We start from the raw sequence: 26,888 nt of genomic DNA, 5'->3' as shown, positions 1-26,888 counted from the left end.
TTTTGAAGAAATCTAGTTAATCTATTTTGTTGTTGTTACTTGTACTTTTGGCGTCTTATCTAAGAAACTGTTGCCTAATCCACAGTCATGAATATTTACACCACAATTTCTTCTAAGAATTGCATAGTCTTAGCCTTTACATTTAAGTCTGATCCATTTTAAGTTAGTTTTTTTGTATAAGGTGTGAGGTAGAGGTCCAGCTTCATTCTTTTACATGTGGATATCCAGTTGTCCCAGCACCATTTTAAAATTTTTTTTAATTTTTAAAATTTTTATAGTTTTAAAGGTTGCTTTCCATTTACACATGTTTAGAAAAGAGAATGCCAGATGTTTCTGTGTAATAGTGGATACCTGTTTGCATCTACTCTTGCACCATTGTCTTTTTTTTTTTTTGGCCACGCTGCAGCTTGTGGGATCTTAGTTCCTCCACCAGAGATTGAACCCGAACCCTCAGAAGTGAAAGCATGGAGTCCTAACCACTGGACCGCCAAGGAATTCCCACCATTGTCTTTTCTACAGCTAACCATCTAGGAGAGTATAGTATAGTATAGTATAGTATAGTATAGTATAGTATAGTATAGTATAGTATAGTATAGTATAGTATAGTATAGTATCTGTAGCCCTTCATCTTATCTGTCAGTACTTGAGTTAATCTAAATATTCCATTTATGTGGCCGTTTCTACCATTTAATATAGTTAATTACCACCTGACCAGGAGTGGTAAATATTTTTTTAAGGCAGTTTTAAAAATTTTTTTTTTTTGGCTGTGTTGGGTTTTTGTTGCTGCGCGCGGGGTTTCTCTAGTTGCGGCGAGCAGGGGCTACTCTTCGTTGCGGTGTGCGGGCCTCTCACTGCAGTGGCTTCTCTTGTTGCGGAGCACGGGCTCTAGGCGTGTGGGCTTCAGTAGTTGCAGCACGCAGGCTCGGTAGTTGTGGCTCATGGGCTCTAGAGTGCAGGCTCAGTAGTTGTGGCACACGGGCTTAGTTGCTCTGTGGCATGTGGGATCCTTCCGGACCAGGGCTCGAACCCGTGTCCCCTGCATTGGCAGGCAGATTCTTAACCACTGCGCCACCAGGGAAACCCCTAAAATTCTTTTTATTATTTGAATTCTGGAAAACATGAGTTTGCTATATAGTTTGGTAATCTAAATAGAATAAATGATAATTGGTGATTCAGTAGTAAAACTCACTGTTAACCCTGGAAAGTACAAATTGCTTTTGAGTGAAAATGTGGTTGGAATGGATTTCATAGATCAGTTTGTGCCTGCTATCTACTGTGACACTGGGTTCAACAAGGGCTGGTGTCTATGGGAGGCCAAAAACATCCTTTAGGTTGCCAAAAAGCACCTAGAATTTAAAATAGCACAGCATGCTAGTTAAACCATTTAGAATTATTTGGTAATGTTGGTAGGCTGGAGGAGATTGGTGGCTGCTTTCCTTAGTGTTAAAGTGGCATTGCCTTGAGTTTCACCTGTAGCAGATTGTGTCATTGACTACTGATTTCCAGGGTTATTTTGAGGATTGAATATGTTTTTTAAGCACTTACAGATTTGCCGCAGATGTTTACTTTCACCAGGGTTTACATATAGATAGGAGAATGGAGGCGGGGAACCCTTATCGTTGACAGTGTTAAAACCAACACAAATAATTTCACATTACTGTTGACCTCCCAATTGCAACAATCAAAAGAAAACAAGAATTTAATTTTTCTGTAGTCCTTAAGAAATGGGCATAGCTTGGCTGGGGCAGGAGTATTCCTTATATCCTTACACTTTCCATATTGAAAGTACAAATGGAAGAATAATTCTTCTTGAATATAGGAAGAATAAAAGCATGTAAAAAGAAAGAAGAGACAGAGAACTTCTGGCTACCATGTTAGAAATGTTGGGATAATCAAGATGATGATGTCTTGACTGAAAAAGAGTAATAGTTGACCTAGGAAACGTTAAAGTTTGAAAATATGACTGGGATTTTTTTGATGTGCATATTAGAATTTATGCAAAAGAATGCTTTCTTTTCTCTTTTAAATTGAGGTATAATTGACATACAATATTATATTAGTTTCAGGTGTACAACAGTCAACATTTGTATACATTGCAAAATGGTTACCACAATGGTTTGTTACCATCTGTCACCTTACAAAGCTAATACAGTATTATTGACTATATTCCCCCATGCTGTACATTACATCCCCATGACTTGTTTATTTTATAGCTGGAAGTTTGTACTTCATAATCCCATTCAGCTGTTTCACACCACGCCCACCCCTCTGGCAACCACCAATCTATTCTGTTTATGACTCTGGATTTTGTTTTGTTTTTTAGATTCCACATACATGCAGCATATGTCTTTCTCCACCTGATTTATTTCACTTAGCGTCATACTCTCAACCCTCATGTTGCTGCAGATGGCAAGATTTCATTACTTTTTATGGCTGAGTAGTATTCCATCGTGTGTGTGTGTGTGTGTGTGTGTGTGTGTGTGTGTGTACACATGTACCACATCTTTATTCATTCATCCATCAGTCAAATCGACACTTAGATTGCTTCCATATTTTGGCTATTATAAATAATGCTGCAGTGAGCATAAGGATGCATATATCTTTTCTTTTTAAAAATTATTTATTTATTATTTATTTTTGGCTGCACCAGGTCTTCCTTGCGGCACGTGGGAAATTTAGTTGCAGCACGTGGACTTCTTAGTGGTGTCATGCAGACTCTTAGTTGCGTATGCGGGCTTCTTAGTTGCGGCATGCGAACTCTTAGTTGCGGCACGCATGCGGGATCTAGTTCCCTGACCAGGGATCGAACCCAGGCCCCCTGCATTGCGAACGCAGAGTCTTACCCACTGGACCACCAGGGAAGTCCCACATATATCTTTTCAAATTCATATTTTCGTTTTCTTCGGTTAGATACCCAGTAGTAGAATTGCTAGATGATATGGTAGCTTGATTGATTGATTGATTGATTGATTTCTGCGTTGGGTCTTCATTGCTGCGTGTGGGTTTTCGGGGGCTACTCTTCGTTGCGGTGCGTGGGCTTCTCATTGCACTGGCTTCTCTTGTGGAGCATGGGCTCTAGGCACGCAGGCTTCAGTAGTTGTGGTACGTGGGCTCACTAGTTGTGGCACACGGGCTTAGTTGCTCTGCGGCATGTGGGATCTTCCCGGACCAGGGCTCAAACCTGTGTCCCCTCCATTGGCAGGCGGATTCTTAACCGCTGCACCACCAGGGAAGTCCCAATTTTTTTTTTTTTTTTTTTTTTGCCATGCTGTGTGGCATGAGGGATCTTAGTTCCGCAACCAGGGATCAAACCCACACCTCCTGCAGTGGAAGCATGGAGTCTTAACCACTGGCCGGCCAGGGAAGTCCCTGTTATCTTTTTGATAATAGCCATTCTGATAGGTGTAAGATGATACCTTACTGTGGTTTTGGTTTGCATTTCCCTGATGATTAGTGTTATTGAGCATCTTTTCATGTGCCTCTTGGCCACCTGTGTGTCTTTTTTGGAAAAATGTTTATTCACATCCTCTGCCCATTTTTTAATCAGTTTGTTTGTTTGTTATTGAGTTGTATGAGTTCTTTATATATGTTGGATTTTAACCCTTTTTCAGATAAATGATTTGCAAGTAGCTTCTCCCATTCAGTAGGTTTCCTTTTTATTTTGGTGGTAGTTTCCTTTGCTGTGCAGAAGCTTTTTAGTTTGATGTAGCCTCATTTGTTTATTTTTGTTTTTGTTTTCCCTTGCCTTTGGAGTCAGATCCAAAAAAAAATTGCTAAGACCAATGTCAAGGAGCTTATTGCCTATGTTTTCTTCTAGGAGTTTTATGGTTTCAGGTCTTACATTTAAGTCTTTAACCCATTTTGAGTTAATTTTTATATATGGTATAAGATAGTGCTCCAGTTTCATTCTTTTGCATGTAGCTGTCCAGTTTTCCCAGCACCATTTGTTGAAGAGACTATCCTTTCCCCGTTGTATATTCTTGCCTCCTTTGTCATAAATTAATTGACCATGTATGTATGGGTTTATTTCTGGGCACAAATGAATGCTTTCTAAAAGTGATTATTGTGGGAAACTACATTTATTCCGATGGTATTGTTCCTGCTTTTTGACATACTTGGAACTCATCTTTTGGAGTTCTCTTCAAACACACATATATGAAATAAGGTGAGGAAGAGAACGGGGTGGTGTCTTCTAAAAAACAAACCCATTTAAGAAATTATCAGTGAAAATACCACTCCCCCTTTCAAATATAAAGGTAACTAAAAATATTTTGAGCAGTGATGGCATTTTTAGAGTGAGAGGTCTACTAAAATTAGGTCTTTTGGCCTTTGAGCTGTGATTTATGGCAACAAAGTGCTAGGTAAGAGTGTTATAAAGTTTTTTGTGGTTTTTTTTTTATATTTATTTAATTTATTTATTCTTTTTGGCTGTTGGGTCTTCGTTGCTGCACGTGGGCTTTCTCTAGTTGCCCTGAGCCGGGGCTACTCTTCGTTGCGGTGCGCAGGCTTCTCATTGCAGTGGCTTCTCTTGTTGCGGAGCACGGGCTCTAGGTGTGCAGGCTTCAGTAGTTGTGGCGCGCGGGCTCTAAAGCGCAGGCTCGGTAGTTGTGGCGCACGGGCTTAGTTACTCCGCGGCATGTGGGATCTTCCCGGACCAGGGCTTGAACCGTGTGCCCTGCATTGGCAGGCGGATTCTTAAGCACTGTGCCACCAGGGAAGCCCAAGAGTGTTATTTGGTTTTTTGCCAAATATGGAAAAGATACCAGGTATCTATCAGTGTTTCTACCTAAAACTGGTAAATTGAATCTTGCTCTCCTCTGGTGTGTAACAGTCAATTTTATTTCCTGTAGTTTTTATTTCTTATGACTTATTTCTGCCCTTTCCCTGATCCCATTCCCTAAGAGACCTTTCTACAGTGTCTCATTTTCTTATGTGTTTATATAAATTCAGGTGCCATGTAATCAGTTCTAGATCATCAATAACTTTAAATTCCAGGTTTGGTTGTTCTTAGCACATACTGGAGTAGGGCTACTTTACCATTCATTGCCTCCCACGTGAATTGTCCTACGTGTATGTATTCAAGAAACTTCGACAAATTTTAACACTGGCTAAAGTAAAATATACCAAAAGGTAAATTTGCAGCATAAGCAACGTGTTATCTTTAAAAAAAAAAAAAAAAAAAGCTTACAAGATTATTCACATACCATAAAATTCACCTGTTTAAAGTGTACAACTCAGTGGTTTTTAGTATATTCACAGAGTTGTACAAACATCACCACTATCTAATTCTAGAACATTTTTAATTGCTCCCAAAAGAAACCCATACTGTTAACAGTTACCTTCTATCTCTCCCTCTCCCCAGCCCATTGCAAACATTAATCTACTTTCTATCTCTGTGGATTTGCCTCTTCTGGACATTTCATGTAAATAAAATTATGACTTTTTGAGGGCGGTGACCGAGTCTGGAGCTGCCCCAGGAGCCGGATCTGTCGTATCCTCTCTCTTCCACTTCCTGTTGCAAACAATAAAGGGCGTTCGTACAGTAAAAAAATAAAAAAATAAAAATATGATTATGGTCTTTTGTGTTTGGCATCTTTCACTTAGCATGTTTTTTTTTTTTTTTATAAATTTATTTATTTTTGGCTGTGTTGGGTCTTTGTTTCTGTGCGAGGGCTTTCTCTGGTTGCGGCGAGCGGGGGCCACTCTTCATCGCGGTGCGCGGGCCTCTCACTATCGTGGCCTCTCTTGTTGCGGAGCACAGGCTCCAGACGCGCAGGCTCAGTAGTTGTGGCTCACGGGCCCAGTTGCTCCGCGACTTAGCATGTTTTTAAGATTCTTCCATATTGTAGCACATATCAGTACTTCATTCTTTTTTATGGCCAGATACTATTCCATTGTGTAAATATACCACATTTTGTTAATCCATTCATCAATTGATTGACATTTGGGTTGTTGCTGCCTTTTGGCTATTATAAATAATGTTCTGCTATGAACATCTGTGTACAAGTTTTTGTGTGGACGTGTGTTTTTAATTCTTTTGGATATATACCTAAGAATAAAATTGCTGGGTCATATGATAACTTACTCTGTGTTTAACTTTTTGAGGAACTGCAAAACTGTTTTCCAAAATGGCTGCAACATTTTACATTCACATCAGCACTGTATAAGGGTTCCAGTTTCTCCACATGCCCTCCAACACTTGTTATCGTCTACCTTTTTGATAATAGCCATCCTAGTGGGTGTGAAGTGGTGTATCGTTGTGGTGTTAATTTGTATTTCCCCTAATGACTAATGATCCCGAGCATTTTTCATGTGCTTTTTGGCCATTTGTATATCTTTCTTTGGCAAGACATTATCCTTAATGCTAAGTATTGATGGTCTGCTGTTTGGAATACTATTGTTTAGATTAACTTTCTTTAGCTGCTGTAAAAGAGTTTCTGTTTCATTTATTCAAATGTTTTAGTCTATTCTTGAAGGTTGTTTTAGAAAGCTAATCTAGAAAGAGCCTTCCCCATGAAAAAATTATGTTTTGTATCCTGGCCTGTAATGTCTATGAAGACAGTTTAAGCAATGATAGACAAATAAAATGTTTAGTAGGCCCGATTTGGTCATATTTTCGTTGTAAATTTATATCTCTAGGCTCAAAGAGTTAGCAGTGGTAAAATTTACAAGTAGGAAACCTAGTGACTCATTTAAAATTTTGTACATTCTGAGAATATTAGCTCAACTTTAGTTGAGAAAAAGATCTATAAGGCAAGGAAAATTGATGCTTAACATAGCAACTGAAAGGCATGAAAAAGTACGTGATTTCATCCTTATGTCCCTCTCTCCCCAGCGTGGTACCATGCGACGACGCTATGAAGATGATGGCATTTCAGATGATGAAATTGAAGGAAAAAGAACTTTTGACTTGGAAGAGAAACTCCACACCAACAAATATAATGCAAATTTTGTTACTTTTATGGAAGGAAAAGGTCAGTATCATTTGGGTTTAGACCTGCAGCCCCTTGATGTAGGAAATTGTAGACTCTGGGAGCTGTGGGCTCAGCATCTCTGCAGCCAAAATACTGCCTGTTGATGCTGTGATGCTATTCATCTGTATTTTCTCTTACTACTCAATGCCACTCATGCACACACGCCCCACCCCAGTCCTCCCACCCTGTGAGTCATTCTCTGCTATATTGGAAAAAGCAAGCGTTTATTAGGGCAAGAATGTTGGAATTTTCCCCTAAAGGCCTTTTCCTTCTTCTCCCATCCCTTGGTTTGGGTTTAATTAAGAATAGTATAATAAAAATCCTTTTATGCATGTACCTGCCCCACCAAAACTGAGCTCCATGTGTATCATGCAGCTTTGTTCCTTGGCAAACTGACAAGGATGTCATGGTATGTATTGTAGTGGACAGAGTTACATATTTAGGCTACTAAGTGACAGGGTGATGATTTCTGCTTAGGATTTATGAGATGACTCAATAGTACTATCCCCTATTGGTTAAATTCTGAATTACTGTGGAAGTAAAGATTTAGCAAACCCCTTGAGCCCTGCTTCTCAGTGTGCTCTCCCTATACCTTAGGAGATGCTTCTTCATAACAAGCATGTATTATCTAACAGCAAAACTGTATACACAGAAATAGCAAATACCATCTCTACTTTATTACTTAGGATCCTTTTTATGGTCCTTTTGTCTTTTTCCAGCTAAACCTTTTGCCTTTCTAACAATTGTTTTCCTATGGTGACAGATTTTAATGTAGAGTATATCCAGCGGGGTGGCTTAAGAGACCCTCTGATTTTCAAGAACTCCGATGGACTTGGAATAAAGTAAGTGTTTGCTGTTTGATTGGATGTGGTTGCAAAATGGCCACGTTACACCCAGGGCTATAGACAATGCAGTATTGATAATCCAAGGCATAGATCATTGAAAATATCTAGAAGTGTGTTGTTATAGGTAAGTGAGAAAATATAGATGAGCTATAAAGAAAATAAATTTAAATTTCCTAAAATCTACCACCCTGATATAATCCCTATTAACCTTTTCTCATATATTCTTTTTTCTTATGTATATGTGTACATATATATACATTTATATTTAAAATATATTTTAATCCTCAATATGAAGATTGATATGTCTTGACTGGGGAGTTCTTAGTTCTTTAAGAAAAAACTCACCTGACTAGAGTAGTTGTGCTTCCCATTATACTTACTAGTGTTTGTTTCATAGGATGCCAGATCCAGACTTCACTGTGAATGATGTCAAAATGTGTGTGGGTAAGTATTAAACTTGAGGCCTTTGAGTGTCTTTGAGGCAAAGATCTAAGATTTACAACTGAGTCTTAAATCTCTTACTGAGATTTAAGGCTTAGGAACATTGAACTATATATTTGATTGAAGTATATACTACTTGAAATAGTTTCTTGATTAGAAACTACTGTTTAGCAACTGAGGATTTTCTCAAAGGCAGTTATAGAAGTTGCTTCATTTAGTACTACTCATTAGACATACAACATCTGAACATCTGCTTCTTTCCTACCTACTATTTTTATCATTGTGCATCCTTCCTTCTCTCCATGAAGAGCCTACCTTCCAGGGCAAAATTTCAAAAGTGAAATTTTATATCTCTGAGCCAAGAATGAAACTTCATTTATAATTCTCTTCCTTTCCCTAAAAGCCATGGAGAAATTTCCAGGAAATTTTCACCAATGCTACATTTGGTAACTTGGCTAAGGTTTGAAACTTTGTAAGCTGAGAAGTAGATTCATTAAAATTTCTCTTCATCAGTGATTGGTTAACTTGAGTCTTAATCAGAATTGTATTTCTTTTCTTTCTTCTTTTTTTTTTTTTTGGCTGCACTGGGTATTCGTTGCGGTGTGCGGGCTTCTCTAGCTGTGGCACGTGGGCTCTGTAGTTGCAGTGTGCAGGCTTAGTTGCCCCATGGTATGTGGGATCCTAGTTCCCCGACCAGGGATCGAACCCTCATCCCCTGCATTGGAAGGCAGATTCTTAACCACCGGACCACCAGGGAAGTCCCAGATTTGTATTTCATTATATTGAAAGCTTAGAGAGAAAAAGCAAATTAGAACAGTCTAATTAAAGAAGAAAACTTCCTGGGGTCAGTAAGGGTTTGGTCAATTTTTTGCAGATCATTGGTGTTCAGTGCGGCCCTGAGATGTGCCAGGATCCTTAGGAATTCAGAGATGGTTATTCTCCTATACATGATAAGGCAGTAGAGTGGATTAAAATATTTTAGAAATGTTTCTGGCAGGACATGAAACAAAAGAAGTTTTCAGATGCTTTCTGCCTAACACTACAACTTCTATTATGTTTTGTCCTCTATGCTGAAGCTCCAGTGCAGTCTCTCCCTTTGAAATTAAGTATTGCAGTACTGTCTCTTGGCCACTTGAGGGCTCTTTTTAGACAGCTGGATAACTTCCGTTTATCCAAGAGATAAATGTCCTAGGTAGAGGAAGTTTCTCTAATTCCCTGTATTTTTCACTCCCCTACCTGTTTCTATGTTAGATTCCAGCTATCTGCCTGTCACTATGTATTTCCTATTACTTAGCACAGTCTCTGGAGTATAGTAGATACTCAGTAAATCTGTTTAGTAATTAAAATGCTTTCCTGCTCTTCACAAGGCAGGGTTCTCAGGGGGCCTCGGAAAACCTAGTACTTGAGTTCTTATCGGTCCATCGCTTGACTTTTTTTTCCTAATGGACCTCCAGGAAGTAATTTCTTGGATCCACAAGTTAATGGACCACCACAGCTTTTCTCTATTGGTCAGGCATTCTTAGGGGTTTGTGGTCCACAGATGACCTGCAGCATCTGTGATACTTGTTAAAAATATAGACTTCTAGATCCTGTCATAGACTTACAGTATCCAAATTTCTGAGCTATACAGCTATAAGGACTGATTCACTCACTAGCCTTCTTTTGCATTCCTTCTCACTTATCACTTTCTCATGTCCTCAATATGTTTTCTGCTAATAATGGTCTTTAGAGCCCTTCCTAACCTTATATTTTCCAAATAGACCTGTGGATGGTCTCAGATATCTTTGTTGTGATTTAAAATAAAGCAGTGATTATATTTAAACTGACAGACTTATCAGAAATTTCAAATGATGATTGTTAAAATGCAGTGAACAACATATTGGTGATTACAATAACCCATTATTACTAAATGTACTTTGGCTGATCCATTCTTCTTTTCTACCTAAAGTAGAATGTTACATCTCCAGTGTCAGTTCATGTCCCCAAAAGATAGTACACGTGTTCTATTGTGTAAACTTTATATAATGGGATATATTGATTTTAAAGTGTGGACTCAAACAAAACTGGCTGGTTTCAAATCCCAGCTCCACTAATTACTACCTGTGTAACCTTGAGCAAGTTACTTAAATGTGAAGAACAGTGTCTGGCACATAGTATGTGCTCAGTGAAAGTTAGCTATTACTATGACTGTCATTATTTTATCTGAGTGCTCTGGTAGCATTGGCAGAGTGGAACTGTGTTTGCCTTATCTACATTTCTAAAGGAAAGCATTCACTTTTAATTTTTTTTTAAATTATGGTAAAATACAAATAAGCTAAAATTTATCATTGTAATAATTTTAAAGTATCCAACTTAGTGGCATTAAGTATATTCACAGTGTGCAACCATCACTAATACCTACTTCCAGAACTTTTTCATCACCCCTAACAGAAACTCCATGCCCATTAAGTAGTCATTCCCTGTTCTCTCCTTCCCTCAGGCCCTGGCAACCACTAATCTACTTTCTGTCTCTGTAGATTTGCCTATTTTGGATATTTCATGTAAATGGAATGATAAAATATGCAGCCTTTTGTGTATGGCTTCTTTCACTTAGCATAATGTTTTTTAGGTTTATCTATGTTGTAGCGTATAACAGTACTTCATTCCCTTTTATGGTTGAATAATCCATTCATTGTATGGGTATACCACACTTTGTTTTTGGTTTTGTTTTTAATTCCTTAGTTTTTCATTTATTTATTTGGTTGCACCAGGTCTTAGTTGCAGCATGCAGGCTCCTTAGTTGTGGCATGCATGTGGGATCTAGTTCCCTGACCAGGGATCAAACCCGGGCCCCCTGCATTGGGAGCACAGAGTCTTAAACACTGCGCCACCAGGGCAGTCCCACCACACTTTGTAAATCGATTCATCTGTTGATGGACATTTGGGTTATTTCCACCTTTTTGCTGTTGTGATTTAGAGCAGCTAAGAACATTCATATGTAAGTTTTTGTTTGAACACTTGCATTTGATTCCTTTGGATGTATACCTAGGAGTAGAATTGCTGGATCATGTGGTCATTCTCTGCGTAATTTATGGAGGAGCTACCAAAGTGTTCCCATAGCACCTGCACCATTGTACATTCCTGCCAGCACAGTCTGATTTCTCTGCACCCTTGCCAGCCCTTGTTATTTTCCCTTTTTCAAAAAATTTAAATTGTGGCCATCCTAGTGGGTGTGAAGTGGTATTTCAAGACAGTTTTGATTTAGTGTTTGCCTTTTCTTCCAAATAATGAAGAGTAGGTTCAATCCGTTGTCTTACATTATCAGTTATCTTTTTATGTGTATTCTGCCATATCTGCTTCATTATGGCCATATTCTTGTCCTCTTGCCTATTATGTCTTATCTCTAACTAGACTATAAACTCCTTGAGGCAGGGGACCAGGTCCTAACACTACTTGGTATATCCACCAAGCCAGGTATATATAGTAGGTGTTTGTTAGTTTCTTACAAATTGAACAGTATTCTTAATATTTCAGGGGCAACTTTTTATTCTCTCTCTCCCCTCCTTGACCACCAATTTCTTAACTTTTTAGGTGTACTGCCTCTCCATATCTTCTCTTATGCTGTTGCTTCTGCTTGGAATTCTCTCTGTTGAATCTTGTTGAAATTCTATTTATTCCTCCAGGCTCAACTCAAATGTTTCTTCTTCCCCTTCCTTTTTTTCTTTTTTTAAATTTATTTATTTGGCTGCATCAGGTCTTAGTTGTGGAGTGCGGGATCTTCGTTGCAGCGCTCAGGCTCTTCATTACGGAGCGCGGGCTTCTCTCTAGTTGTGGCGCGTGGGCTCTAGAGTGCGCAGGCTCAGTAGTTGCGGCACGCGGGCTTAGTTGCTCTGCGGCATGTGGGATCTTACTTCTCCGACCAGGGATCGAACCTGTGTCCCCTGCATTGGAAGGCAGATTCTTAACCACTGGACCACCAGGGAAGTCCCCCCCGCCCCTTTTTCTAAAATCCTTCTCTGGTCAGTCTAGTTTAAAAAAAATTTTTTTTTTAATTTTTCTTTTATTTTTACTGCTGTTTAACTGAGCACCTTTTTTGTGTCAGACATTTTATTTACCTCATTGACTAAATCCTCACAATGGCCCACAAGGTGATATTATTCCCAAGTTACAGAAGAAGATATTAAGGTTCAGAGAAGTTAAATAACTTGCCTAAGTAATATTAGAGCTGAGGTTTAAACTTGGGTCTCTGGCTCTGAGGCTATTGTTTTCTCCCCCCTGCTATTTTATGCTGCCTCTGTGACATTCTGCTTTTTGTTGTGGTTGTTATAGTTGGTTGAGAATCTGATGCACATCTTTGTATCCATTAAGATGTCTTTATCATTCAGTAAATATTTATGGAATGAATGAAATTTCTCATCTATGAATGGTACTTAGTATTTAGAATTGTTAGGATTGAGTGAGATATTGAATATAAGATTCAATGCCTGACCATATAGTAAACATGCCATAGGGAGTGATTGTTGTTTTTAATATTAACCATTGTCTTTGTCATTCTTTATGATTTGATTTTCTGTTGATTTCCTTGAAAGTGATAGCTATAGCCTGTCTATTAGTGAACACTGTAAAGAAGAAAGGATAGTTTGTTTACTTTCACTTGTGTCTTATATTCTTAATATATTTAAGGATATTAGTGGCTCAGTAGAGATGATCAATGCATCTTTCATGGCAGGGAGTCGTCGGATGGTGGATGTCATGGATGTGAACACACAGAAAGGCATTGAAATGACCATGGCTCAGTGGACACGCTACTATGAGACCCCAGAAGAGGAGCGAGAAAAACTCTATAATGTCATCAGCCTAGAGTTTAGCCACACCAGGCTGGAGAACATGGTGCAGCGGCCCTCCACGGTTAGTCTAATCATTTTCTCCACATTGTCTTTGTCACCAAGAGGGTTGATTATACACTGGGAGAATTTATAACTTCTTAAACATACCAGGATAAGGATGAATAAGACAATTTGATAAGAATAACTTGTATTTTTAGAAGGTTCATCATTTTCCAACATCACTTAGTTTTTGATAGGGAGAGGCCATTCTGATAATTTAAGAACATTGGCCTTTGCATGTAATGGAGAAAAGTCTTAAATTCATTCTGATAAGAACTGTGAATAGGAAGTTTGCCTAATAAATTTCTATCCTATAGGTTTATACTTGCAGAGATGCTTGGGAGAAAACTGATTTAGAGCCAGGTGATTGTATGAGATGGTTTCTTGAGTAGATTCTGTTGGATGACTAGTAGCAATAAATTGACAACCCATCCCGAGGGGAAGTTAGTTTTTGATGCTTAACTTTCCTGAGGTAGATACTGATTTAACCCATCTCTTATGAAAGTGGCTGTCTACAGGATGCTGAGAACACTCATTTCCCTAAGTGGGATTGGTTTCACTTTTAAAATATACCTAGTCATTTTTCGACCACTTTTGTTCCTGTCTCAGAACTCACTTGAGTCAAGTATTCCACCTGGAACGGTGGAATTTGGAATGTACTAATGGAAAAAATGTACATTTTTTTCGAAGTCAAGTAATCAGTGTTTTATCCTATCTCCATTTAAATTATCCTAATTGTACCCTTTGACTTTCAAAGTTGAAATGTGGTATTAATTGGTTATAATACTGTTTTATATATACATTTATATACATACATAACCTTCAACTTACTAGTTAGTTGCATTGTTTTTATCACTAACACATTGGTATGTACAGACCAAAGGGAAAATGTTGTCAGTGTTATGTGAAGAGACAGTATAACTTTTGTCATTGTTTCTTGTTATTGGAGGTGCTACAACAAATACAGAATTTCTCAAGAAAACTTTTCCCCCCTAAAATGACAAAAATCCTTTTTATATTAATTGTCATTTGTTTGGTCATGTGGAAATACAGGAAGACAGGTGGTTAGAATTTAGCCTTGTTATTAGCCTAACAAGGTGAACTTAATAAATAAAGAATTCAATAAGAGAGATAGTAAGAATCATAATAACATTGTTTATAAATGTGTTCCTTAATATTTTTAGAATTTCAATTTAAGAGTAGTAAGATTGTAGCTGTGAAAGTAAAACTTGGCCTGGATTATACTTTTCCATTCTTAAAATTTAGAAATGTGTTATTCACACATGAAGCCTTCTTTGTAACATCCTTAATTTATTCATTTTGCCCCTAGTTTTAATGATAAAAATGCTACATCATTTTATAAAAATTAGAAAAGTACTCCACCATTAAATGGAGGAATAGAACCCATGGAAGAGCTCAGAAATAGAAAATTTCTAGAGGGCAGAGAACAGTGCACCAGTATCTTCTAGAGACCTAAAACAAGTCCAGAAAAGATTGAGTGAGCTATTATTACCAAAGGCACCTCCTAAAAGGAAGCAAGCTTTTTATGACCTTGCTATGTAAGCAGCAACATTCTTAATCTACTAGGGTGTTATTTATTTACTAGGGTATTTTCCCCCAAGGTATATCCCTCCATTTATCTAGGTCTTTTCTAATATATCTCAATAATGCTTAATAAAAAACCAACTTTATTGAGGTACAATTGATATACAATAAAGTGTACCCATTTTAAGGGTACATTTCAGTGAGTTTTGACAAATGTATTCATTCATGTAGTAATCTTTTACATAAATTACATAATTTCTTGTTCACTATGATCTTCACACCTTCAGAGTGAGCTTATTGGTTTAAGTGCCTGTTACATGCTAAGTGCTGTGCTTAGGTGCTAGAGGTACAGTGGAGAACAAGATCATTCTTGTCCTCAAAATGCTTAGAGTCTCATGGGTAAGAAAGACCAGAGAATTGGCATTTATAGAAATTACAATGTGGTAAGTGCTTCAAAAGTGAATAAGTACGGAATGTTGTGGGAGCCAGTAGGAAGGACCCACCTAACCTAAACTGGAGGAGAATTGGGCGAAGTTTTTTGGAGGAAGCGGTACCTAGGCTTGACATGAAAGAAAAAATGAGGCAAAGAGAAGGAAGACCAGAATCCCAGGCAGGAAGAATAATATGTGCAAAAGTAGGTGCAGGGAAAGTAAGGTGGGCAACTTTTTTTTAAATAAATTTATTTATTTTATTTATTTATTTTTGGCTGTGTTGGGTCTTTGTTGCTGTGCACAGGCTTTCTCTAATTGCGGCAAGCGAGGGCTACTCTTCCTTGTGGCGCACGGGCTTCTCATTGTGGTGGCTTCTCTTGTTGCGGAGCATGGGCTCTAGGCACACAGGCTTCAGTAGTTGCAGCACGCGGTCTCAGTAGTTGTGGCTCGCAGGCTCTAGAACACAGGATCAGTAGTTGTGGCACATGGGCTTAGTTGCTCCGCGGCATGTGGGATCTTCCTGGACCAGGGCTCGAACCCATGTCACCTGCATTGGCAGGCGGATTCTCAACCACTGCACCACCAGGGGAGCCCAAGGTGGGCAACTTTTAAGTGCCCATTGTGGGTGGTAGCATAAAGTGGGATTCTCGAGTGAAGAGAGAGAGGTGATTTCTGCCGTCATCCCAGCAGTAACTGAGAAGTAGATGAAAAATAGCAGCAGATGTAATGTGCAGATTTGTTTGGTGATGGGGAAATTAGTTCGTGGAAGGCCATGAGCTGTTTTTGCACAGTGTATGAATAGATTATGTCTTAGGTATTGCACTTCTTGCCAGTTTGGCCCTGTATTAGTACGGGACAGGTAGAAACTGATTATCCCTGCTGGAGACTTGCTATCATATGGATGAGGCCATTTAGCAAAAGGCCTATCCAGAGCCTAAAGATTAACCTAAGAAAAAAGTATGAACACCTTACCATAATATTCTCTTGATAGTCAGATAATACCCAATAATATCAAATAAAGGGAGGCCAGAGAGTGACTTATTGCTGCAGGTGAGAAATTCTAGCCAGAGAAGTTCATCTATCTCTGAGTGAACACTTGACAAAAAATGCTCATGTGTTCCTAACTTTTCCTCTCCCTATCCAGATATAAGAACTTATAGTGAGTATATTGAGCAAGTCACAGTTTTTCTTTATTCTGTTAAAGGCTTTCCAAAGTACAGTACCAGGAGATGGAAGAAAACTAGCCACTACATTAAGAGAGCAGAAAGTAGATTTTGTTTGATTGAAAGAAGAATCTGGGGCTCATTCAGTGTTCTTAGGCCCAGTGGCTGCTTGGTTAAAACTGTTGGATCCCTGAGTGGAAATTCTTTGAAATGGGGCAGCAAGTTAACCTTCATAGTTGTTCCTCATCTTGCTTATTTAAACTTGCATATTGGGACTTCCCTGGTGGTCCAGCGGTCAAGACACCGTGCTCCCTATGTAGGGGGCCTGGGTTTGATCCCTGGTCAGGGAACTAGTCCCACATGCTGCAACTGAAGATCCTGCATGCTGCGACTAAGACCCAGCACAGCCAAATAAATAAATAAATATTTTTTTAAAAAAAACAACCTTGCATATCATCGGTGACCCCTTCCACACTCTCCCACAGTTTACATCTGAGTGTCCACTGGACATTTGCCTCATATGATTACGCACAGATTGTATGCATTTATCTAGATCTATGTTGTAAGGAAATAAATGATCAAATGTATACATACATAAGTTGTAAAGCTTACCAGGTACATGTTTTTTATAGCCATAAGTTAGATAATTGGAACACCAGTGCTATGCTGAATCCATGGTTATTTGACTCACACTTTATCTACCTAAGACTGTTTCTTCGAGTTCAGTGGTTGGGTGCAGTCATTTGAAGGTACAGGGCACGTTACAATTCTGTGTAAAGTGTTTAAATAAGTTCATACTGTTTTCTCATTTCTTTCAGCACATATTGGGTTGGCCAAAAAGTTCGTTCGGGTTTTTCTGTACGATGTTACGGAAAACCTAAACGGACTTTTTGGCCAACCCAATATTTAAAACAGATTCCTGGACTTCCCTTGGAGGTCCAGTGATTAAGACTCCGCACTTCTACTGCAGGGGGCATGGGTTCGATCCCTGGTCAGGAAAGTTCCCCGTGCCGCATGGTGCGGCCAAACAGATTCCTAAACTCTGATGACATTATTTCAAAAAAATTTTAACATGTATTTACATGTAATCCTCACAATATTCCTTTGTGGTAATTATCCTTATTTTACAGATAAGTTCCAGAGGCTCACATATGATCTTCAGAAAACAAGATAGGCCTGGAACTTCTGATTCCTAACCCAGTAGATTCTATAGCACATTGCTCATGCAAGCTACAAACCCCTACTGGAATTCTTTTCTCCTCCCCTCCCCCCTCCCCTCCCCTCCCTTCCCCTCCCCTCTTCTCCCCTCCCCTCCCCTCCCTTTTTCTTTCTTTTTCTTTTAAATTTATTATCTTAACCATTTTTTTTAATGATTTTATTTTTTTAGATTTATTTATTATTTATTAATTTTTGGCTGCATCAGGTCTTTGTTGAGGCACGCAGGATCATTCGTTGCAGCATGTGGGCTCTTCGTTGTGGTGCGCGGGCTTCTCTCTAATTGTGGTATGCGGGTTTTCTCTTTCTAGTTGTGGCACATGGCCTCCAGAGCGCGTGGGCTCTGTTGTTTGTGGCACGCGGGCTCTCTAGTTGAGGCGCAGGAGCTCAGTAGTTGTGGCACACGGGCTTAGTTGCCCCACGGCATGTGGGATCTTAGTTCCCTGACCAGGGATTGAACCCACGTCCCCTGCATTGTAAGGCAGATTCAAAAAAATACAGCTGATTATACTTCTCTCCTCTTCTTTTTTCTTTTCTCTTCTCTTTCTTTCTTTTTTTTTTTTTTTTAAAGAAATTCATGTTCTTTTATTTATTTATTTATTTATTTATGACTGTGTTGAGTCTTCGTTTCTGCGCGAGGGCTTTCTCTAGTTGCGGCAAGTGGGGACCACTCTTCATCGCGGTGCGCGGGCCTCTCACCATCGCGGCCTCTCTTGTTGCGGAGCACAGGCTCCAGACGCACAGGCTCAGTAATTGTGGCTCATGGGCCCAGTTGCTCCGTGGTATGTGGGATCTTCCCAGACCAGGGCTCGAACCCGTGTCCCCTGCATTGGCAGGCAGACTCTCAACCACTGCGCCACCAGGGAAGCCCTTCTCTTTCTTTCTTAAATGATATCTTAGCTGCTCTAACAGTATTTATATCTTTTGGTAAGTTTATAGGTACCTTCCAGACAGTGCCTTTTATTGGACCAAAAAAAAAAAAAAACATTACAGCTGATTATACCAGTACTGACACAGAAGAGAGGGCTTGGTTGGATACTACTGCATCATTTAATGACTTTGTTTTGATTAGTGCTACTTTTATGATCATGCTGATGGAACCATTAGTCTTTATTTTCACTTAATAATTATTTCTAGAATGTTTGCCTATTGATCCTAAGATTCACCAACATATTATTTGTTTGCTTAAAATTAAATTGTAGTCTTTCAGTGTGTGTTTTGAGAATTTCTATTTTTCTTGACTTTAGAATTCTCTTTAATCCCAACCCTTCCTTTGAAGCCTAAATGTTCCTCCTCCTTTTTAAAGGTGGATTTCATTGACTGGGTAGACAATATGTGGCCAAGGCATTTGAAAGAAAGTCAGACTGAGTCAACAAATGCCATCTTGGAGATGCAGTACCCTAAAGTGCAGAAGTAAGTGGCTTACCCTGCATTTTCCTCAGTGTGCTGTGGGAGACCAAAGTGATAGCAAGAAATGGTTCCTCCCTTCGGAACCTTGCTCTGGGTCCCAAGTGATCAAAAAGGTGAATTATTTAAAGAGTAGACTTTAGTTCCAAAGGGAAGAGTGTATGTAAGAGTACCATAGCCCATGATGACATAAAGACAAAAAAAAGTATCTTCTGATAATATGATGGCTTGAGATTGCATTCCTCTCACCGACTGGAGTTTATTAGGTGGAAAATAGAGGGAGTGGAGTACACAAGGGGAGAGTGTGGCATTGTGGTGGGAAAAGTCCTCTTTTTCTCATCAGTGCACTAATGCTACTGCTTTTTTTGGGTCAGGTACTGTCTGATGAGTGTTCGAGGCTGCTATACTGACTTCCATGTGGACTTTGGTGGTACCTCTGTTTGGTATCACATCCATCAAGGGGGAAAGGTACGGTCATAGTTGTGATGGGGGTTGGAATCTGAAGCTGGTTATATGAGTTTCCTTCAGTTCCTGCATGCTTCATATACCCTGGAAACGAGTCTATTAGGGGATTGTCCCCACTCGTATCTGGAGAGAATTGTAGATTAAGTTGACCTTCTTGGCTAGAGTCCAGTAGGAATTAGTATTCATCTAGTCCATTCTTATTTTACCAGTATTGGCACCACTACTTAGTAAACCTCAATGGTCCTGTTTCTAGATTCCCAAAACAGAATTCTCCAAATGAAGGCAAGGAACTGGTTTTAGGAGGACAAGATAATTTCTCTACATGAAAGTGTAATAAAGTAGTAGAAGGGAACACAAATTGTGGGTAGATTCACAATGAAATCAGCAAATTGGGATCCAAACCACTTTTCCCTATATAGAGGCATTGGTCTGAAATGTAGCCATAGGAAGCCTTTAAGTCCTGTCAGAGGATATAAATAGATTTTGAAAGATTATCCTCATTCATAGAGACCTTTGTTCCAGCTTCTCAGAATGCTTCTGAATGCTGTGCAAGAATGGAAATGTAGAATTAATATCAGAGGTTTATAGTATTACACTCTTATCATTACCCTTTTTTCTCGTAAGAAGTGAAAGCATTTGTGAGAGAAAAGTAGAACTGGAATGAAAACAGATGATGCTTTTAAAATATGAGGGCCGAATCTAGAACAGCTGTACCTCCAAATCCAGAGTCATTTTGTTTACTTTGGATCCATTTAAGTGGTATCTTAAGTTCTGTCCTTTCAGTCTTGGTTACTACCTTGGAATAAAGCAACTCAGGCCTGTGTTTTGGAGGTAGTGCACCTAACTAACTATGCTTCTTAGGACCATTTAGGCCAGCCAGCCAGGGGCAAATAAGGGACTGCCTAGGTGACAAGCTAAATGCCCTCCTTCTCTCTGAGTCCTGTATAGGTTCCGGGTTCTACAATCAAACCCCAGGGAAGCCCTAATGCTGTTTGATCAAGTGGAGGACAAAAAAGGTTTACTTCCTTGAGGCCTCTAGAATTTCCCAAATGGTCAAGTTCTGTAGGCTGGGAGGATTGCTTGTTTCTCTTCTACCTGTTGGTCTTAAGTTTGTACCTGTTTATCAGTTGAGGGAGACGACTGGGTCATGTCAATGGCTGTTAACAGACTGAAGTTTTTTAACTCACAGGTCTTCTGGCTCATCCCCCCTACAGCCCACAACCTGGAGCTGTACGAGAATTGGCTGCTGTCAGGGAAACAGGGAGACATCTTTCTGGGTGACCGGGTGTCAGATTGCCAGCGCATTGAGCTCAAGCAGGGCTATACCTTCGTCATTCCCTCAGGTAAGCAAGATGCAAAAAAGTGGGTTGTCTACTCTAGCCACTTTCTTTTCTTAAAAATAAATTGATAGATTACCACCAACACCAAGAATGGTTATGATGCTGGAGTGGGCAGAAAACAATGGCGTGTTCTTTCTTGTCATTACTGAGTAGATGCTAAGAATTTATCTTCTTTTTTAAAGTCTATGATTTTCCACTAAGAGTATGTATCAGAATTGCCAGTGGCGGCTTTTCAGATCTACATGTTTGAGCCCCACATTAGCCCTAGCTCTTCAGAATCCTAGGGATAAGACCTGTTTTGCAGGTGATAAACAGCCCCCTATTAAGAACTACCTACTCTGCTAAGGGATAGCTGTGAAGGCTAGAGTGCTAAATCAGTAACAGTTTTTATCAGGTAACTAAGTTCCAAAATAAGTACTTAGAGGGAGCATAGATTTTGGAGTCACAGACCTGTATTAGAATTCTGACTATGCATTTACCTGCTAATACTACTTTGGTCAAATATTTAAATCCCTATCTTATTTTGTTGTGAGGAGTGAATGACAATACATGGAAATTCTCTTGTGCTGAGCCTGGTTCATATTAGGTGCTCCAAAAAATGCAAGCACCGTTTATTGAAAGTTTGTTATAAACACTTCACATGTACTTTCTCATTCAGTGCTTACCAACCACACATATAAAGTATAATTTATCCTGGTTTTATAGAGGATATTGGGGCTGCAAGAGATTAAGTAACTTGACCAGCCGTGAAGAGGCAGAATTAGAGTAAAAAGTGTGATCCAGAAGTCTTGTACTAATGCTCTGAGAGAGCCATGTTACAACGTGTGCTTATAGCCACTGCCCTCCATTCCCTTTCTTCTAGGCTGGATTCATGCTGTGTATACTCCTACAGACACATTAGTGTTTGGAGGCAATTTTTTGCATAGCTTCAATATCCCCATGCAGTTAAAAATATACAACATTGAAGATCGGACACGGGTAAGTAACTCTATGTAATAATTGGATTTGAAGAGGTTTCTTATATCTTTCTTTACTCTGCTTACTATGTAACACTCAAACTGTTGTACTTTAATATATAAATGTGTATACTGCCTTTCTCAACTGGGGTTCTGTGAGAGAATTAAGCCCTATAGAAAATGATTTGTGTGTCTTGTTTTGTCAGTTTTCCATAGGATGTTACATAGCTGATAAACCATTCTGGATATATAGGGGGAAGGTTACATGCAGTGGATACCTTAAGGCAAGAGTTGGCAAACTTTTTTTGTAAAGGATCAGATAGTAAATATTTTAGGCTTTGTGGGCCATACAGTATCTGTCACAAGCACTTAACTCTGCCTTGTAGAATGAAATACTTAAATAAGTGAGGATGGCTCAAATAAAATAACATTTTATTTATGGACACTGAAATTTGATTTCATATAAGTTTCTCATGTCACAAAACCCTCTCTTAGTTAGGTTTTCTTCCCACCCCAACCCCAGCCATTGAGAATGTGATATGTTAACAACTGGTGAATCTTGGAGACGCTGTGGAAGTCTTAGTGGTACTGCTCTTTAAACTTTTTGGTGGATTTGAAAGTTTTCAAAATCAAAAATCAGAAAATAACAATTAATGAAGAATTCACAACTTTTAGAAGGAGTAGTCACTGACCAATTTACTGTGAACATGATCAGTTAACCATTTTGGTGCCTATTTTGAAACATTTATTCTGGTTGGAGCTATTATACTATACGTTAGATATAAGATTGGTATTGTTGGAGTTATAGGGATTGCCCTGTTAGAATTGAGAGGATGCAGTGCTTTTTTTTTTCCTTGTTTTTTTTTTTAAAGAGAACCATCTCTTTTTTTTTTTTAATTTTATTTATTTATTTATTTATTTATTTATGGCTGTGTTGGGTCTTCGTTTCTGTGCGAGGGCTTTCTCTAGTTATGGCAAGCGGGGGCCACTCTTCATCACGGTGCGCGGGCCTCTCACTATCGCGGCCTCTCTTGTTGCGGGGCACAGGCTCCAGACACGCAGGCTCAGTAATTGTGGCTCACGGGCTTAATTGCTCCGCGGCATGTGGGATCTTCCCAGACCAGGGCTCGAACCCGTGTCCCCTGCATTGGCAGGCAGACTCCCAACCACTGCGCCACCAGGGAAGCCCGATGCAGTGCTTTTTAAATAAATTTTATAGAAGTGAACTTCTGCTTGTTTGTTAAAAGTAATGAAACTACAGAAAACAGTAAGTAGTTTAGTAAGTTTTAAGTTATAGTAACAGTAAAAGTAGTTTAAATGTTTCAAAAGAGAAAAATTACATAATTTCATAGTAAAATACTCTTATTTAACTCAAAATCATTCTAAGAGGTAATACCACCTACACTGCTGTAAGATTCAATCTGAAAATGTTTTTAAAAAACATTCCCTTTTTTGGCTAAAAATAGCTATTATACCCATAGCTTAATTGTTTGCTCAGTTTGAGGGAAGAAAGGGAGAATATATATTCAATGGCATAGGTAAAATGAGCACCTTATCTCTGCATGAAAAATTTCCTTCAGACAGTTAAACTGGTAATAACTGATGTTGATTTATCTGTCTAATTTTCCTGGACTTTGTTTATCAGAAAATGTCAAATTTCAGTATCTAACTGCTATATTATTCCATTTTTCCTAAGAAGGGCTTAATTCTTTCATTCCAAATAGGAACCCTTCCGTGTTTCTATAACATTTCATTGGGTCCTCTACATATGTACACACAGAGCTTTTTTTTTTTTTTTTTTTTTTTTTTACTTTCTACACCAAGCTTTTACATTGCCAATACCAACTTGACATATGTTTATTATGTTACTAACTTCTATAAACTTACAGAATTTAACTTAAAAGAGAATGTGTAGAGAATGCTTTAGGAAAGAAATATAAAGTGTTGTAAATTTAAGACAATGTTCTGGTTACTTTTGCCATGCCAGTGTAGAAATATACTATTTGAACTTGATTGTTGGTAATTATTCTATTGATAGCTCTTAAAGGCTCAGTAATTTTATAATGAGTATTAAAAATTTTTCTTCCAAAAACATTCTAACCCAGCCTTAGAAGTTGCTGTGCTCTGTGGTGTCTAGCAGCGTAGGTAAAATGTAATGGCACAGTTTGGGTGTGTGATGTCTTGGCTATTATTAGTGCAGTCTCTTGAGTTCCAAGTGAAAAATCAAAAGTTTAATGCCCATTTTATATTTTATTTATTTATTTATTTTCTGTCAGTATTACTCCACTCTCAACAGACTCCCAGAGGTTTTAGAATTTTGGGTTGTCCTGAACTTTTAATAAAGACCTTTCAGAAAAGTGTTAATAAAACTTAAAAGGCGAGCAGAGAAACCCAGTATATTATGTTTAATTTGGGGGGGATCAAGTATCTATTAATTCTTGTGTTCCCTCCTACTGTACCAGAAGTAAATTAATTTGATTTTCAAATAAGGGTGGATAAACATCTTATAGTTGTTAAAGATGTAGTGGCAATAAGAGACCGAGATTCAGAGCCTGAAGCCTCTGCGTTTTAAAGCTAATGAAAAGTACATGTGTCTCCTGCCTTGCAATGAGGAAAGTGATCTCCTCATTCCACAGTGATGCCCTGTGACCTAGTGAAGGGTTTTGAAAAGGGACTCCCATCTGGGTCTCCTTGATTGGGGAAGACTGCCTGACATGGAGCTTTGAAAGGAGGTGGGAACATTTTCAGGAGTTACATATTCAAAACAATCCTAAGAGTATTGTTTGCCTTATCCTTTTGAGAGATGGCCTCTCTAAAAGAAGGCGGGCAGAATATACAGACATACCTCAGAGATATGGCAGAGTTGGTTCCAGACCACTGCAATAAAGCGAATATTGCAGTAAACTGTCACATGAATTTTTTTGGTTTCCCAGTGCATATAAAAGTTATGTTTACATTATATGTAGTCTGTTAGTGTACAGTAGCATTATGTCTTAAAAAAAAGTAGATACCTTAATTAAAGTATACTTTATTGCTAAAATAATGCTAACCGTCATTTGACAGTGCAGCGTTGCTACAAACCTCCAATTTGTAAAACTCAGTAAAGCAAAAGCACAATAAAATGAGTTATGCCTGTATTTAGGATAGTCCCCATGGTTGATCTTCCTCACTCGTTGATCCATGCTGATTTGCCATTTCCTTGACTATGATAGATCTAAAGGGCAATTATTTTTATTATAATTCAGCTGGAATAATTTCATGCTACTTTTGGGGAGAATTGGAAAGAAGACTAAAGATAGCAACTGATTAGGCCACGTGGAGTAGTAACCTAATTTGTGGACATACCATCTTGGTAGACTACAATGTATGAGACAGGCAAGCTGAGAGTTAATAGTGGGGGAAGTACTCAGTCTTATGTCCTAGACTAGATATAGCTTGAGAATGCATCTCTAATCATACTTTCATATATGTAAGGACATAATAAAAACATATAACTTTATCTCGTGTCCTGATTTTCCATTATATTCTGTGTTTCATGGCCTTCTGGTTCAGGGTAAAACCATAGTAAAGGCAAGAGTGGTTGGTATGCCTTTGTATCCTAAGAACCCTAAAACAATTTTCTCAATTAAGTATATTGTGTCTTACTAACATTTTACTCTCTGTCTCGAAACTTGTTTTTGATGCTTTCCCACTCAACAAGACAGCTTCTTGATAGTTCTAAATGGTCTTTCCAAGTACCTTTTATCTTCAGTGATTATTTCCCAAGACCAACATTTTCTAAGTTGACAGATCCACTTAAGTTCTTGCTCCACATGACAACTTAGGTTTACAGGTTAATTGGAGAGTGTTTTTCCTGGGCTAATTATTGCAGTGATTGTTTGTTACTCTCTTTCCTTGAAAATTGTTATCAGCTTGATTTTTTCATTATTTTTTTCCTGTATAGGTTCCAAATAAGTTCCGCTATCCATTCTACTATGAGATGTGTTGGTACGTGTTGGAGCGCTATGTGTACTGCATAACCAACCGTTCCCACTTAACTAAGGAATTTCAGAAAGAGTCCCTTAGCATGGGTAAGTGTTCCACCTACATGAACTTTCAAGATACTCTGCAGGACTGAGGGTGAGACTGGGACTATTCCGTAGGCTGTTGCTCAGTAGTTTTGTTTTGCTTTGTTTTTAATTAATTAATTAATTTACTTATTTATGGCTGCGTTGGGTCTTCACTGCTGCGTGCAGGCTTTCTCTAGTTGCGGCGAGCAGGGGCTACTCTTCGTTGCGGTGCACGGGCTTCTCATTGCGGTGGCTTGTCTTGTTGTGGAGCACGGGTTCTAGGCACTCGGGCTTCAGTAGTTGTGGCACGTGGGCTCAGTAGTTGTGGCTTGCGGGCTCTAGAGCGCAGGCTCAGTAGTTGTGGCACACAGGCTTAGTTGCTCCGCAGCATGTGGGATCTTCCCAGACCAGGGCTCGAACCCGTGTCCCCTGCATTGGCAGGCAGATTCTTAACCACTGCACCACCAGGGAAGTCCAGTAGTTCTGTTTTTATAGTTTGTCTTTTTTACTTATCTACTTAGAAGTACCAAATCCATTCACTGAAGCTGAACACTGGTTACAGCTGATCCTCCTACCCAGATGTGAATTACTAGGGCTAAATGAAATATTCTGGATCTCATCTTTGTGTGAGTTGTTAGTACTTAGCTCCTCACGAAAGTAATCAGTTGGAAATTCCCTGGTGGTCCAGTGATTAGGACTCCGCACGTTCACTGCCGTGGCCCAGGTTCAGTCCCTGGTGGGGGAACTAAGACCCTGCAAGCCACACAGCGCAGCCAAAAAAAAAAGAGTAATCAGTTGTCTAAAATGTTTTATTGTGTAAAGAATGGTCTTTGGCACAATAAAAACTAGGATCGTATCATCATAATTACTCTTACTATATTCCAGGCACCAAACTAAGCAGCTTATATACATTAAGTTATTATTATTACCTGTGAGGTGTAGGTATTATTGTGCATATTTTACAAATGGGGACATTAAGGTTCAAGGAGATTAAAAAACTTGTTCATGATCTAAGAGTTAATAAGTGGGAAAGCTACAGCTTAAACCATGTTGGTAAGATTCTAAAATGTATTTTCTTAACATCTGTGCTTTAATGTTTCCCCAACTTCTACCAAGAGAAATATTTTATTGGATGTCAAGATAGTTTCAGTTATACATTTTAGGCTATTCCATGCCTTAAAAATAAAGAGGA

At 38.8% G+C, this 26,888-nt stretch overlaps 1 protein-coding gene and 1 non-coding gene across 2 annotated transcripts in view; one reads left to right on the top strand and one right to left on the bottom strand.

The window, feature by feature from the left end:
* The window catches only part of KDM2A (lysine demethylase 2A), a 104,980-nt gene that overhangs the window by 53,881 nt on the left and 24,211 nt on the right, over nucleotides 1-26,888 (top strand). The window contains exons 3-11 of the mRNA XM_007171047.3: nucleotides 6,836-6,974; nucleotides 7,738-7,816; nucleotides 8,217-8,263; nucleotides 12,969-13,147; nucleotides 18,786-18,892; nucleotides 19,261-19,354; nucleotides 20,541-20,694; nucleotides 21,554-21,669; nucleotides 25,591-25,717. Of these exons, the coding sequence (XP_007171109.1) occupies nucleotides 6,836-6,974; nucleotides 7,738-7,816; nucleotides 8,217-8,263; nucleotides 12,969-13,147; nucleotides 18,786-18,892; nucleotides 19,261-19,354; nucleotides 20,541-20,694; nucleotides 21,554-21,669; nucleotides 25,591-25,717 (1,042 nt within the window). The remainder of the gene's footprint in view (nucleotides 1-6,835; nucleotides 6,975-7,737; nucleotides 7,817-8,216; nucleotides 8,264-12,968; nucleotides 13,148-18,785; nucleotides 18,893-19,260; nucleotides 19,355-20,540; nucleotides 20,695-21,553; nucleotides 21,670-25,590; nucleotides 25,718-26,888) is intronic.
* Nucleotides 2,789-2,861, bottom strand: TRNAA-CGC (transfer RNA alanine (anticodon CGC)). The gene has a single exon. It is a non-coding gene; the product is annotated as a tRNA-Ala (tRNA).

This window comes from Balaenoptera acutorostrata, chromosome 9 (genome assembly GCF_949987535.1).
Source record: "Balaenoptera acutorostrata chromosome 9, mBalAcu1.1, whole genome shotgun sequence".
Taxonomy (NCBI): Eukaryota; Metazoa; Chordata; class Mammalia; order Artiodactyla; family Balaenopteridae; genus Balaenoptera; species Balaenoptera acutorostrata.
Note: the sequence above shows the minus strand (reverse complement) of the source record. Positions and strands in the feature narration are given on the sequence as shown.